At 42.6% G+C, this 15,351-nt stretch overlaps 1 protein-coding gene across 6 annotated transcripts in view; it reads right to left on the bottom strand.

Annotated features, from left to right (window-relative positions):
* Positions 1–864, bottom strand: part of DENND1B (DENN domain containing 1B) — a 122,716-nt gene extending 121,852 nt beyond the window's left edge. For all 6 annotated transcript variants that reach the window (XM_072128093.1, XM_072128096.1, XM_072128094.1 and 3 more), the window contains exon 1: positions 571–864. In XM_072128093.1, the coding sequence (XP_071984194.1) occupies positions 571–587 (17 nt within the window). In that variant the 5' untranslated portion in view covers positions 588–864. The remainder of the gene's footprint in view (positions 1–570) is intronic.
* Between the last annotated feature and the right edge of the window lie 14,487 nt (positions 865–15,351).

The raw sequence follows: 15,351 nt of genomic DNA, 5'->3' as shown, positions 1-15,351 counted from the left end.
TTATATAACCAATCACCAGACAGATCCAGTCCTGTGTAAAAGGGGCCTAACACACAGGAGACAGGTACAAAGTGTGCAAAGCAGGAGCAAGACAAAGTAACTTACTGAAAAATGAAATAAGATAGAAATATAGATAGATAAATAGATTACATATAGATGAATGATAGATAGATAGATAGATAGATAGATAGATAGATAGATAGATAAATAGATTACATATAGATGAATGATAGATAGATAGATAGATAGATAGATAGATAGATAGATAAATAGATTACATATAGATGAATGATAGATAGATAGATAGATAAATAGATTACATATAGATGAATGATAGATAGATAGATAGATAGATAGATAGATAGATAGATAGATAAATAGATTACATATAGATGAATGATAGATAGATAGATAGATAAATAGATTACATATAGATGAATGACAGATAGATGATAGATAGATAGATAGATAGATAGATAGATAGATAGATAGATAGATAGATAGATAGATAGATAGATGTTACTAGAGGCAGATGCCAGTGGTGAGGCAGTACATGGCACAGGTTCTCACCTGGTTCTGGAGTCCATGCTCAGCTCATGTCAGTGCCAGTCACAGCTGGGAGGGAGTGTGACATGTCTGTCCCTCTGGTCTGTGCCCCTGTGCCAGCCCCATACCTGAGCCCTCAGTATACACGAGCAGCCTGTGTGCCCCCGCCCTGTGCCCCTGGCATGACTGTGCTGTGTGTGGGTCAGGGTGGCCCGCTGCCCGGCATGGTGTGTGTGTGACCCGGTGCTCGCTGCTGTCTGTGTGTCCACAGCTGTCCCTGCTGTGTGTGTGACCAGGAAGTTACCACAGGAGCCTCCGCTGACGTCACGTGCGGGGGGAGGGGAGCACATAGGAAGATATAGCAGTGACAGGGGCCTCCTGCACCTCACTCACACCTCAGCACTGTGTCACCCTGTACACTGCCTATACACTGTGTCACCCTATAGTATTATACTCTGCTGTGTGGTGTCACCCTATAGTATTATACACTGCACTGTGTCACCTTATACACTGGTGTGTGGTGTCACGCTATAGTATTATACACTTCACTGTGTTACTCTAGTATTGTACACTGTGGTTTGACCCTATAGTATTATACACTGTACTTTGTTACTATTCACTGCATTATGTGACCCTATAGTGTTCTACATTGCACTGTTTGACCTTATAGTACTATACACTGCACTGTGTGACCTAAGAGTGTTATATTCTGCAATCTTTGGTCCTCTAGTGTTATACACTACAATGTGTGACTCTATACACTGCACTATGTTACCCTAAAGTGCCATATACTGCACTGTGTGACCCTATAGTGTCATATACTGCCCTGAGTGACCCTTTAGTGTCACATACTACTAATTTTCGTAGGGCTTTGCGCCAGTTTTCTGTTGGACTTTGCACGTTCTTTTTTGTGTAAACTGCTTGCGCAGGTATATAAGAAGTGTCAGTGCCACATTTGTGTCACACGTGACCGTTTTAGTGGCGCAGCAGCACTAGGCATCATGCGACACAAATTATGGGGCATTTCAGTGCTCCGTCGGACTGTGCACCGGGTTTAACATGCAAAGTCTGTCGCACGCCCTATGTTAAAGGTGCACCACAAAAAAGTTGGTGAACTCTGTTGAGCCAGTGCAGGGAAGTGACAGATTCATAATTTCAGGGGCACGTTCCTAATGAATCTGGCGCACCGAGCATTATACACAAGCAGAAAACTTTTAGTGCAGTTTCCTATATTCTTAGTAAATGTGACCCAGAGGGGCACATTTACTTAACTGTGCTTGTCACAGAAAGTGCATTGTCCGACGATAATGCACTCGGCCACGATTCATTAAGATTGTGCGCCCAATATCCTGCATGTGTCGCTTCCCCGCTCAGGTCGGCGGGAGTTCACCTTCTTTTCCTGGCGCATGTAAGTGCATTGTGCTGCACAATTTGAAAGTTAAATCCTTCGCTCAATCCGAATCAGTCGGATTGCCCCGTGATTTCTGTTGCATAAAAGCCAGCGCAGCCGCACCACGATCCGATCACGTGCGACACAATCCCAGTGCAAACCCCTGTTGAATACCTGTTAAAGCTGCGCAAATCCCTGAAAACAGCGAACAGTTGGACGAAAGTGCGATATGCGACCCATAGTAAATGTGCCCCATAGTGTTATATACTGCACTGTGTCTCCATAGCCGTGTGGGCACACATAAGGGTATGCAGTTTTGACAGGGGCTGTAGTCCTGGGACCTCCTGTCTGAAGGTGATGGTATACAGGTTAGCACATAGCGAGAAGCCACATAATTGTGTAATTAAACTTTTCTTAATATAAAATATGGGCCTTGTACTAGAACTGTTATATATACTCCTCTGCTCCTAGGCTGTGCTCACACTGAGCAGATTTCCATTTACAGTACACTACAGAGTAGTTATTTCAGAAATAATAAAAGTAGTTCCAGATAGTTCAGAAAAGTTGCAGAAAAGCCCTCCAAATATTGTTAATAATAATTCCTTTATTTATATAGCACACACAGAGCTTTCCAATTTTGCAATTCTGTTGTCTTGCACACAGATCTGTGGATACTTGGGCACATTTACTAACAGCAGTGCCAACTGCACTAAATGCAGTTTGCCTGTGTATAGTGCAGGGTGCGCCAGATTCAGGTTTTCTTGCACACGTTTTTCATGAATCTGGCACTCTCTGCACTGCTCCTACAGTGTGCACCACTTTTTGGTGCATCTTTAACCCCTTACCAACATGTGACATAGCATTACATCACATGCCAGGTGCGGGTGCATGGAGAGGGCTCACGAGCTGAGCCTCTCCACAGCCGGTAAGTCTATGCTGCATATTGTTTTCCTGCCGATTGCCGCTGGCTTCAAAAAGATGGCGGCGCATGGGATCGCCATGAGAGCCTCGGGTCTGCTGAAGACCCAAGGCTGTCTCGTTTTAACCCCTTCATTACGATGTGCTATCAGCACACTGTAATGAATGAGGAGGAAAATCCCCATATACTGCCATACTGTAGGGTTAAAGTACCCTAGGGAGTCTGAAAAATAGTAAAAATAAAAATAAAAAAAAACTTAGAATAAAAAACAACATAAAAATTAAAATCACCCTCTTTCCTTAGAACTGATATGAATAAACAGTAAAAATCATAAACACATCGGCACGTCCGAAAATGCCAGATCAAAATATAATAACGGTTTTTCACTGCATTTAACCCCGTAACGGAAAATAGCTCCCAACGTCGAAAATGGCACTTTTTTGCCATTTTAAAAAAATATTTAAAATTCTATAAAAAGTGATCAAAAGGTCGTACAGTCCTAAAAATGATAACATTGAAAACATCATCTAAAGTCGGAAAAAATGACACCACCCACAGCACTGTACACCAAAGTATAAAAAAGTTATTAACGCCAGAAATGGCAAAATCCAAAAATGTCTTTTTTTTGTACAGGAGGTTTTAATTTTTGTAAATGTATGAAAACCTATACAAATTTGGTATCCTCGTAATCGTACCGACCCAAAGAATAAAGTAGACATGTCATTTGGGGCGCACAGTAAAATCCGTAAAGTCCAAGCCCACAAGAATAAGGCACAAATGCTTTTTTTTCACCAATTTCACTGCATTTGGAATTATTTTCCACTTCCCAGTACACGGCATGGAATATTAAATACCACCATTTTGAAGTGTAATTTGTTACACAGAAAATAAGCCGTAACAGAGCTCTGTACATAGAAAAAGATTTTTGAAGGTGGGGAGTGAAAAATGAAAGCGCAAAAAAGAAAAAGGGCATCAACGGGAAGGGATTAACATAGGGCATGCAACATAATTCTGTCAGGCATTGCATGTTAAATCTGGCACATGGTCTGACTGAGCACCGGAACGCCCCATAATTTGTGTTAAAAACCCGTGCAAGCAGTTTGCACTAAAAAGAATATGCATACAAGTCTGACATAAACCTAGCACAAGGGCCTTAGTAAATGTGCCCCACTCTCTTAATGAGCCCAGAGAAATACATGGGACTATATAGTATCTATTGAATCAACATATAGCACATGAATCATTAGGCTTCAAATCATACATCATTTTACCACGTAAAAAAGTCTGGACTTTTTCGTTCAGGATTTTTACTGGCATCTGCATCTGTCACTCAGTTTGTAGATGTGAACTTAGCCTTATTGACACAGGTCTGTTTAGTTTTGCATTCCTTTAGACTCCAAACCATTGAAAAAAAAACTCTAGAGCAAAGACTCCTTTTTTCCCATTTTTTTTTCTCTCAATGACTACGGTGCAATCTAATATTCTCTGCTTTCAGGATCTATCTAATGTCTTGTAGCCCTGAGGGTGACACCTCTACTATCCTTTTGTAAAGGTGTATGTGAAGTATTTACTTTATGAAGACCTCCTTTCATCCTGGAGTAATGTTACCCATACATGACCCATCTGTTACCAGAATAACTCTCTTCAACTGGAAATAAAGTTTGAATAAGGCCAAAGGAGTAGCTATTACACCTTTTCTCAATTTGGATGCAATTTGGTTTTCTTCCATCAAAATCAAGCATGATAAACTAGCGGCACTCACTCAAAGATCCTGGGGCTGTGAATAATCTCCTTATATGGCCTCTTTCCTTACGAAATCAATTTTTAAAATTATGTCCTATCACAGAGGGCATAGTGTAACCCCTTCAGGCTTATTAGCATAATTTTAAATGTTGATTTTAGAAGGAAGAAGGTCTTGCATAACAAGTATAATGTGCCTGGCTTTATTAGTAAGTGTCCCTGGTTTATCATGATGGATTTTGATGTAGATTTCCTTTAAGAAATCTGCTTTGTGTAAATATTACTGTAATTGCACATATCAGCTGCAATATATTATGAGTTAAATATTCCAACAGATTTATAATTTTTGACGTTTCAAAAATTAAGCGAAAATAATACAAATTGCGTAAAACAATCAAAAAATAGTTTTAAAAGAATTTTACACATTTTCATATGACTTGTGTAAAAGTCAGTGATTGTTTTCAAAATTTGTCTTGAACTTTGTGTCCTTTTACTTTTTTGCCCCATAACAGCACCCCAAGAATCATAAAACCACAAACTAAAAATGATACAAATGCTATATGCCCCCAGCTATAGAATACTATGGGACTGCAGGGAGATGCACGCTGTATGTACCTGCAAATTTGGATTTGTGTTGATAAATGCAAGTAATTTTTATCTATACTATACTATACATGCTACTAGAACTATTAGGAGTTGCCCAGACGTTGTATATCAGCATAGAGGTGTGGTTGGAGAGTGATTTGGCGCACAGAGAATGCTAAACAAGCACTGTACAGTCTATTATGTAATATGACAAAAAGACTAATCTGCTGACATAAATGTGACCACACTGAGCTTGAGTTATGAGAGCAAGAAAAGGTTTATCCCTTTGAATATACAAAATATACATGTGTCCAGAACCACCGTAAACAATTAAGTTGACCGGTTGTCAAGAGTGCAAGGACAGGTCTCACTGGTTGTACCCTCTCCATACAGGGCAGGTGTCTGATGTATTTTAAATCAGACAGATTCCACTAGCTGCCGCGACCTTGGCACCTATAGAGCACCGGCACATGGGCATCAGAAACGGAATGCAAAAACACAGAAAAACCTGGTCCTGAAAGGGTTAAAGGCAGAGCCCTTAAACATGTATACTAGCAAAGAGGATAACACACAGAAGGACAGCTTCACAAAAATAAAAAGTTACCGCCCCCTTGGCTAGATTGAGCTAATTCACATATACGTTTTTTTCTGGAGCCATCTCAATAAAAGAGGTCGACCAACAAAGCCCAAGTTTATCAAGGGCACAGTGAAATGAGGTTTGTCTTGCAGCATTTGGTATTTTGTGGCAGGACTCCTTTAAGTGTCACATTTTAGTAATTGGCACAAAGTCATTGGAACACATATCTTTCTGTATGCATAGTGTGCCTTAAAATAAACGATGACTTCAGTTGAATCAGTGGGAGGATCAGCTACTGAATCTGGCACACCTTTATTATTTCTAGTTTGTAGCTGAAGCCCGGTTTTGAGGCATAGCTTGGAAATGCTGCTCTGCGCTAACAGTACCAACTGGATTTTCAGGATCCTATAAGGATTGTTATTGCATTACAATCACCGTTAGATGTGTAAACTGTTTCCATTTCCTTTCATTTCTTACACAATAGTCTTGATGAGTTATCTTATTGGGGGTCATCTGAAATTTTTAAAGGGGTTGTCCTTTAATAGGTGACATGTTTTAAATTGCTAAATGTCCCTCTGCTGGGACTCTCACAGATCACGAGAAGAGGGCTCAAACAGTGTACCGTTCCTGCATCTATAAGGCTGCTCCACTTACAGCCTGTAGAGCTGTCAAATAAAGGGCCGTTCAATAGAAACTGAATAAAAAGGCAGAATGAGTAACCATTTCTCCACTCAAAAGGGGGGATTAGATCTTACTTATGATTTCTGGTGGTCCGTATTTTCATTGCCTCACAAAGGAAGCTGTGAGAAAATAAAGCAAGGAATTTTATAGCACATTGAAGGAAATCTACCACTAGGATGAAGGATTGTAAACCAAGCACACTTTCATGCTGGTGTACCCCCCCCCCCCTTTGACAAGACCTTAAAAATTATTTAATTGAGCCTGGGGCTATGGGCTCCATTAGCAGCTTAGGAGCTAAGGGCCCCTCAGACCCTTAATTTGCATATTTTTAAAGTTTTTTATTTTTCCTCATAAAAAGGAAAACAGAAATCGTCGGGAAACCCGACGAAAATGTGCACCGTGGACCCTTAGTAAATGAGCCCCATTGAGTCCACCACATGTTCATAATCCTGACTTGTAAAGCCAAAGGCACATTACAGGCAGTCCCCGGGTTACATACAAGATAGGTTCCATTGGTTTGTTCCATTTGAATTTGTATGCAAGTTGAAACTGTACATTTTATAATTGTAGATTCAGATTACATTGCTGTAATTGGACCAAGGATTATCATTACAGACACCTTACAGGTGATCATTGCAGTCTGGGACTATAGTAAAGCATCCAGAGACTTCACCAGAGGTCACAGTGGGAAGAGGGGTCGTCTGTAAGTTGTGTCCTTAAGTAGGGGACCGCCTGTATAGTATTGAGAGCTGTTCAAACTCTTAATTTATGTTGCAATGGCCTGCTGGTGTCTGGTATCTACACTTAAAGGAAACCTACCACTTGTAGTGGCAGGTTTCCGATGGCAATACCGAGCACCAGCTCAGGGTGAGCTGGTGCCGGAGCTTATTTTAGTTAGTGTTTTAAACCGCGGTATCGCGGTTTAAAACACTTTTTAAACTTTATAGCCGGCGCAGGCAGGTACGCGCTCGGCGCTTACCGTGCGCTCGGCTACATAGGAAGTGAATGAGAGCCGCGCGCATGGTAAGCGCCGAGCGCGTACCTCCATGCGCCGGCTATAAAGTACCGCGGTTTAAAACACTAACTAAAATAATCTCCGGCACCAGCTCACCCTGAGCTGGTGCTCGGTATTGCCATCGGAAACCTGCCACTTCAAGTGGTAGGTTTCCTTTAATGACTTTAGAGAGGGGTTGTTTCTTATAGTAATACAAATTAATGCCTTGAAGACAATGAGACATTTGAGGCACATTAACCCTTAGGGTGCCCACACATGAAGCACATTATCTGTGGATTTTCTTCACGCAATTACCGTACATATGCAGGGAAATGTGTGGGTATTTCATGGGCTGCAAGCAAAATGGGCCCTAAGTCTGCAAATCACGGACCTGCAGTCGACGGGTTTCACCGACCGACCACAGCGCTGATGTACATCACAATGATATTTAATATAAAAAGTCCCTTCTTTCCCTCAAAACAGCAGCGCAGCATTGTAAATATGATTACACTCTGGTACTACTGCCAAACATTATAATGCTTTCCAGCAAGATAAAATTACATGGAAACTGAATTTTCAATAGGCAACTAAGGTAATTAAAAGTTGTGTAACATTTCCCCAAGAAACTCTAGGAAAAGCCTTTCCAGTGTCGGGTGTGTCACCAATTTAACTGCTAATGCGCAGAGCAGAGAGGAGCAGGGAGGGTTGTGCATGGCAATTATGTGTGTGACCCCATGCTGTAAAAAAAAAACCTCACATCAGGTCAGTAATTATAAATAACCTAAGCACCTAGGTATCTATTTCTTTTACACCACCTGAGGCCACTAAAAATCCCGGACAACTACTTTAAATATGTTTTTTTTATTTGAAATATCCCCCACAGAGAAAGTTTCCATTTTATCTTAGTTAAAAATCTCTTTAAAAACATGACAGAAGAGGATAAGGAAAGTGACAGAAACAGTTTCCTATTTGTAGTTTATACTTAGAAGATGTTGCCATTGTTGAGCTATGCATTGTGTTTTGTTACAGCAGCTCTGTCCTCTGCACAGTTTACATAATACATGTGTTAAGGGAAGGTCTGTACACATTTCTAAATACACAAAGGATAGGTAAACACTGAGAAATTGTAATGCTCCACTTCTACTTCTACACTGAAAACAAAACAAAGTAGTTTATACATTGTGTGATGCTTTGCCAGATATTCTCTTTTATTGTGAGCCTTCAATATTGTTGCAAATTACACACTTCTAGGAAAATACTGGTAGCATCTTACAAAGTGAACTAGTTTCTTAAACTTCACTCTAAATCCAAGAGTTCCCCATACAAAACTAAAGTAAATGAAATGTACGAAAATTGTAGAAATAGAATTTTTTCTTGACGCTTTACCACTTAAAGTCCCTTTTCTGTTTTTGTGTTTCTGTTTCTATTCGCTACATTCCAAAAGCTACCCCTTTACAAGGCCATATACTGTACACTGGAGATCAACACACAATTTCCTAAATGTAAAGGTCATTGTGTAGTAATCCTATGTAAATATATCCCTAGTAAAATAGCAGTATTTTAAGTTATTTTATAATGCACAGAATAAAAATGAAAATGACATAATAATAAAAAAAAAAAGACTGATCGAAATTAGAGAACACTTTCAGATGGGCTCTTTGACATTGGTGTTGTTTGTCATGTCCGTCAGGGGTGGACTGGCCATTCAGCCGGGGAAATCCCGGCGGGCCGAGCAGTTTTGGACCGGTGTGGGGCCGGTCCGGGGCTCGGTCGAAAAATAAAAAAAACAGGTACACACCCTTCCGACGCTTGTGGCACCGGCGGTTCAAAGACTATGATGTCAGCTACTTGCCGATGTCATAGTCTGTGCGACGGCGGCGTGGCACGGAGCTGTCACCGCCAGCCGGACTACATCAGCAGAGCTTCAAGGGAGCGTCGGAAAGGTGAGTACATGTACAACATCCCTGCCAATGCAAAGCAGAGGAGTTGTTGCGAATAAGCCCCTTATATGTGTGTCCCCCTGGTAGTGAGTCAGATCAGCTCCCCTGCAGGACACTACACATATACTCAGGTAATTGTGCAGTGGTAGATTCTGCCTGGATAGGCAAGGGTTAAAGCAATGTTAATGTTATCATCCAATGATGTTCCACTATTGTAACTGGAGTGTGATTGGAGAAGGAGGCCACCTGACTAGGGAGTAACTAAACCCTTAGTCAGGGGAGGAGTTAGGTCTCTTGGGATCAAGCTCTCCACACAGGAGGAGCTGAGAGCACATGCTCTGCACACAGGCCTCCTAGGCATCATAAACTTCACACAGAGTGATACTGAACATACTCAGGATTAAAAGCTGCAGCTTCCAGCATTGGACACAGCTACATCCCAGCCTGACCCTGCATCCAGGCTGGTGACACAACTCTTGAGGTTCCTCTCCAAGATCACTCCAGTACTGCATTTGTACAGAATCGTTCGACGTGTTGTTACCGTTGGTTTGAATAAAGAACTGTAAGTTACTTTTATGCACAACATTGCCTCCGTCTGGTCCCTGCTACTGCTATATCACCATCAAGTGCGCCACATCTATCTACCAGGGACACATACTACAGACTCTAAGGGCTGCCCCAGGGAGAACCAGTACATCAGCCTCTCCCGCTATATCATTTCTTGCCAACACCACCTGCTGGAGACCTGCCAGGCTGTAGGACAGCCCTCCGGTCCCCATACCAAGCACCGTGACACTAGCGTGCCTAGGCCGCAATCGCAAGCCACTCCGGTATTCTGGGCCCCGGCTGCCTCCAGGCCCCAAGAAAAGGCTAGGCCCTGGTGGGGGATGTTGCACATGGTTTTTTATTTTTTTTTTTTTTTTTCAACTTACATTTTATTGAATAGTTTTAAAGTTTCACAGAGGTTACAAATGATACAACAAAATCAATGGTTTTTTATTTTTATGTGCTGGGCAGGGGGCTGGCTGACTATATACAGGTGAGCTGGCTGGCTGTTTACAGGGGGAAGCTGCCTGTAAACAGAGGGGGGCAGGCTGGCTGTAAACAGAGGGGGGCAGGCTGGCTGTAAACAGAGGGGGGCAAGGCTGACTGTAAACAGAGGGGGCAGGCTGGCTGTATACAGAGGTGGGCATGCTGGCTGTATACAGGGGGCAGACTGGCTGTATACAGGGGGGCAGGCTGGCTGTATACAGAGGGGGGCAGGCTGGCTGTATACAGAGGGGGGAAGGCTGGCTGTATACAGGGTGGCAGGCTGGCTGTATACAGGGGGGACAGGCTGGCTGTATACAGGGGGGAGGCTGGCTGTATATAGGGGGGAAGGCTGGCTGTATATAGGGGGGGCAGGCTGGCTGTATACAGAGGGGGCGAGCTGGCTGTATATAGGGGGGCAGGCTGGCTGTATACAGAGGGGGGCTGGCTGTATACAGGGAGGCAGGCTGGCTGTATACAGAGGGGGGAGCTGGCTGTATACAGGGGGGGCAGGCTGGCTGTATACAGGGGGGGTAGGCTGGCTGTATACAGGGGGGGCAGGGCCTGGCTGTATACAGGGGGGCAGGCTGGCTGTATACAGGAGGGGAAGGCTGGCTGTATACAGGGGGGGGGCAGGCTGTCTGTATACAGGGGGGGGCAGGCTGGCTGTATACTGGGGGGTAAGTCTGGCTGTATACAGGGGGAGCAAGGCTGGCTGTAAACAAGGGGGGGGAGGCTGGCTGTATACAGGGGGTTGGGGGCAGGCTGGCTGTATAAAGGGGGTCAGACTTGCTGTATAAAGGGGGTCAGGCTTGCTGTATACAGGGGGGCAAGGCTCGCTGTATACAGGGGGCAAGCTTGGCTCTATACAAGGGGGCAAGGCTGGCTGTATACAGTTCCCCATACAAAATGAAAGTAAATTAAATGTACGAAAATTTCATTTCATGCAGAAATAATTTTTTTTTTAGCTGCTTAACCACTTAAAGTCCCTTTTCTGTTTTTGTGTTTCTGTTCAACTAGTTTGGGGCCGGTGTGGAGCCGGTCCAGGGCTGGTGGGGCCGGTCAAAAAAATAAAAAAACAGGTACTCACCCTTCCAACGCTCCCCCTAAGCTCTGCTGAAGTGGTCCGGCCGGCGGTGACAACTCTGTACGCGTCGGAGGTTCAAAGACTATGACGTCAGCAGCTTGCCGAGGTCATAGTCTGTGGGGCGCGGGCTGCGCACTGAACTGTCAATGCTGGCTGACCACTTCAGCAGAGCTTTGGGGGAGCGTCGGAAGGGTGAGTACATGTTTTTTTATTTTTATGTGTTGGGCGGGGGACTGGCTGACTATATACAGGTGGGCAGGGTGGCTGTATACAGGGGGGTTCTGGCTGTATACAGAGGAGGGCAGGCTGGCTGTAAAGAGGGGGGCAGACTGGCTGTATACAGAGGTGGGGGAGCTGGCTGTATACAGGGGGGCAGACTGGCTATATACAGAGGGGGGCAGGCTGGCTGTATACAGAGGTGGGCAGGCTGGCTGTATACAGAGGTGGGCAGGCTGGCTGTATAGAGGGGGGGCAGGCTGGCTGTATACAGGGGGGCGGGCTGGCTGCATAGAGGGGGGCAGGCTGGCTGTATACTGGGGGCAGGCTGGCTGTATACAGAGGGGGAAGGCTGGCTGTATACAGGGGGGTAGGCTGGCTGTACACAGGTGGGGCAGGCTGGCTGTATATAGGGGCAGGGGCTGACTGTATGCAGGGGGGCAGGCTTGCTGTATACAGGGGGGGCAGGCTGGCTGTATACAGGGGGTGGGAGGCAGGGTGGCTGTATACAGGGGGCAGGGGCTGGCTGGCTGCATACAGGGGGACTGGCTGGCTATATACTGGGGGCTGGCTGGCTATATACAGGGGACTGACTGGTGGTAGTAATAGTAGTAATAGTAGTTATATTCTTGTACATAGGGAGCAGTATTTTAGTAACTATATCCCTGTACCTAGGGGGAAGTATTATAGTAGTTATATTCTTGTACATAGGAGGCAGTATTATAGTAGTTATATTCCTGTACATAGGGGGCAATATTATAGTAGTCATATTATTGCACCTAGGGGGAAGTATTATAGTAGTTATATTCTTGTACATAGGAGGCAGTATTATAGTAGTTATATTCCTGTACAAAGGGGGCAATATTATAGTAGTCATATTATTGCACCTAGGGGGCAGTATTATAGTAGTTATATTCCTGTACATAGAGGGCAGTTTTATAGTATTTATATTCTTGTACATAGGGAGCAGTATTACAGTAGTTATATTCTTGTACATAGGAGCAGTATTATAGTAGTTATATTCTTGAACATAGGGGGCAGTAATATAGTAGTTATATTCTTGTACATAGGGGGCAGTATTATAGTAGTTATATTCTTGTACATAGGGGGCAGTATTATAGTAGTTATATTCTTGTTGTATTATAGTAGTTTTTTTTGTATATATATATATAAGTCAGTATTAAGTTGTGTTTGTTTTTTTTAAAGAGAAGCGTTATTCCTGTATAAGGGAGGCATATGTATGAGTCTCTTTCTCAGCGTTGTACTTGTTAATTTAGACCATCTATAAACAGTTTGTGTGGAGTTTAGTAACTCCACCCACATCGCATGACCACACCTACTTGTTTTGACCCCGCCCACAGAATGGGGCCACTTTAAATTCCCAGTCGGACCCTGATGTCCATGCTTCAGTGATTTCCGCAGATGCTTCACAAAGCCATTGATTTGTATAGGACTTTTTATACTGGCTTGTGTTTTCACTCATCTGTTTTCTGTGGAAAAAATTATGAAACATGTCCTATCTTTTTCACAGATGTGTATCACGGAAGGTAATAGAAGTATATGGGTCCGCAAAAAAAAAACGGATGAAACATCAGGGTTTTTTTCACTGATGAGGCTAAATAACCAGGTTTGATGTTTTCAAAGCAATGGTAAACCTTTAGGTTTTTTTGCGGACATGGAGACAAAACTGATGCATCACGGAGAGAAAATGGAAGAAAAACAGAGACACAACGGAGACAAAACGCAGTAGATGTGCAACTGAAGCTGAACATCTACTCCAATGTGAAAGAGCCCTTGTTCATATTAACTCCTTAAGGGTGCAGCGTTTTTTCATTAATTTTTCGCTCTACACCTTCAAAAATCTTTTTAATTTTACTGTGAAATTTTTCTGAGTATTTTTCTGTGTTATTTCATTAATTATGTGACTTAAAATGGTGTAAAAGGAGCGTTTCGGATATTTGGGCACTATTTTCCATTATTTTCACCGCTGGGAATAACCATTTTTATATTTTGATAGATTGGGCATTTTGAGATGCAGCAATACCGACCATATTTGTGTTGATTTTTACTGTTTTACGTTTTATATCAGTTCTAGGGAAAGTAGTGATGATTTGAATTTTCATTTTTTAAAAAACATTTTATTATTTTTTTTAACTTTTTTTAAACTTTAAAATCTGGCGCACCCTGCACACTACACGGGAAATGTGTAAATGTGGGCCATTATGTTTGTTGAAAAACTGAGTTAAGACTGAACCCAAAGTGTGTAAAGAAGTCAGTGAAAGGTGGTGGAGGAAGTCTCATGGTTTGTGGAATGTTTTCTGCAACACACCTCATGCAGCTACATGGCACAAGTGTGTATCAGGATCTTCTTCAACAAAATGTGGTTCACTCCTTGCATTCTTCACTGAATCAGCCAACAATTTTCATGAAGTATAATGCCCCCTGTAACACAACAAAATGGGTAAAGCAGTTTCTTGAAATAGAAAACAATAAAATGGTCAGCACAGATTCCTAATCTAAACCTAATCGAAAACCTCTGGAAAATCATTGGTGACAGTCATGGCCAAGAAACCAACAACAGTTACAGAACTGTGGAAGAGACTGGAAGAAGAGTAGACCAAAATCTCTCCAGAGCAGTGTGAGCAACTAGTGATGTCATGTGGCCACAGATGTGGCCTGTCCACTTCCTACTGATAGGTGACCTACTGGTTGCTGTAACCTTAAAGTGGTTGTCTGAGAGTTCAAAAAAATTAGTTGCTGGGCTTGGCAGGCTTTAAAAAAAAAAAAAAAATGTACTCACCTCCTCCCTCGCTCTAGATGTCCCATGCCACGGTCTGTCTGATCCGTGCCCGTTTGTTTACAGGAAATGTTTCGGTTTCTGCATAATGATGCATAATGAGCGTTTGTAGGCGCTAGGAAGCTATAATTGCTCAGTTTAAAAGATATATATAATTTATTGGTACATAGTTGTAACAATTTAAAAATTAAATAAAATAAAATGAATTAAATGAATAAATTTATTATTAAAATTTAAAAATTTATTATGAATAAATTTATTCATTTAATTCATTTTATTTTATTTAATTTTTAAATTGTTACAACTATGTACCAATAAATTATATATATCTTTTAAACTGAGCAATTATAGCTTCCTAGCGCCTACAAATGCTCATTATGCATCATAGATGCACAAACCGAAACATTTTCTGAACCTTGGAGTTTTTCCCATGGAAAAAGAATAAACCCCAGGAGCGTGGCTGCAAGGAGACGCTAACGGAATAAACCACTAAACGCTGTTCAGAGTTGTGCCTGTCAGCACAACTCGACAAGGTTAGTAGCCTTACCATTATCTATTTGAAACCAACCTGAGGATACTACACCATAGGAGCGCCCCTTCTTCCTTACTATCGTTTGTTTACAGGGGCACGGAAGCTGTGCTTAGGGAGCTTCCGGCCGGCCAATGTGGCCTGCCACTCCCATCCGTCCCCACTTCTCAGCCCTGTAGCTGGGGTATGTTGACAGGCAGGGCTGCCCCTAGGAATTTTGGGGCCCCTGACTGGAAGTTTTTTGTGGGCCCCCTCCACCGCTCTCCATTCCCACATAGACACATAACATTATACACAATTTTTTTTTTTGACCAAAACATT

This window comes from Engystomops pustulosus, chromosome 10, assembly GCF_040894005.1.
Source record: "Engystomops pustulosus chromosome 10, aEngPut4.maternal, whole genome shotgun sequence".
NCBI classification, from domain to species: domain Eukaryota; kingdom Metazoa; phylum Chordata; class Amphibia; order Anura; family Leptodactylidae; genus Engystomops; species Engystomops pustulosus.
The sequence above is the reverse complement of the archived record's forward strand: the minus strand, read 5'-3'. Positions and strand labels throughout refer to the sequence as shown.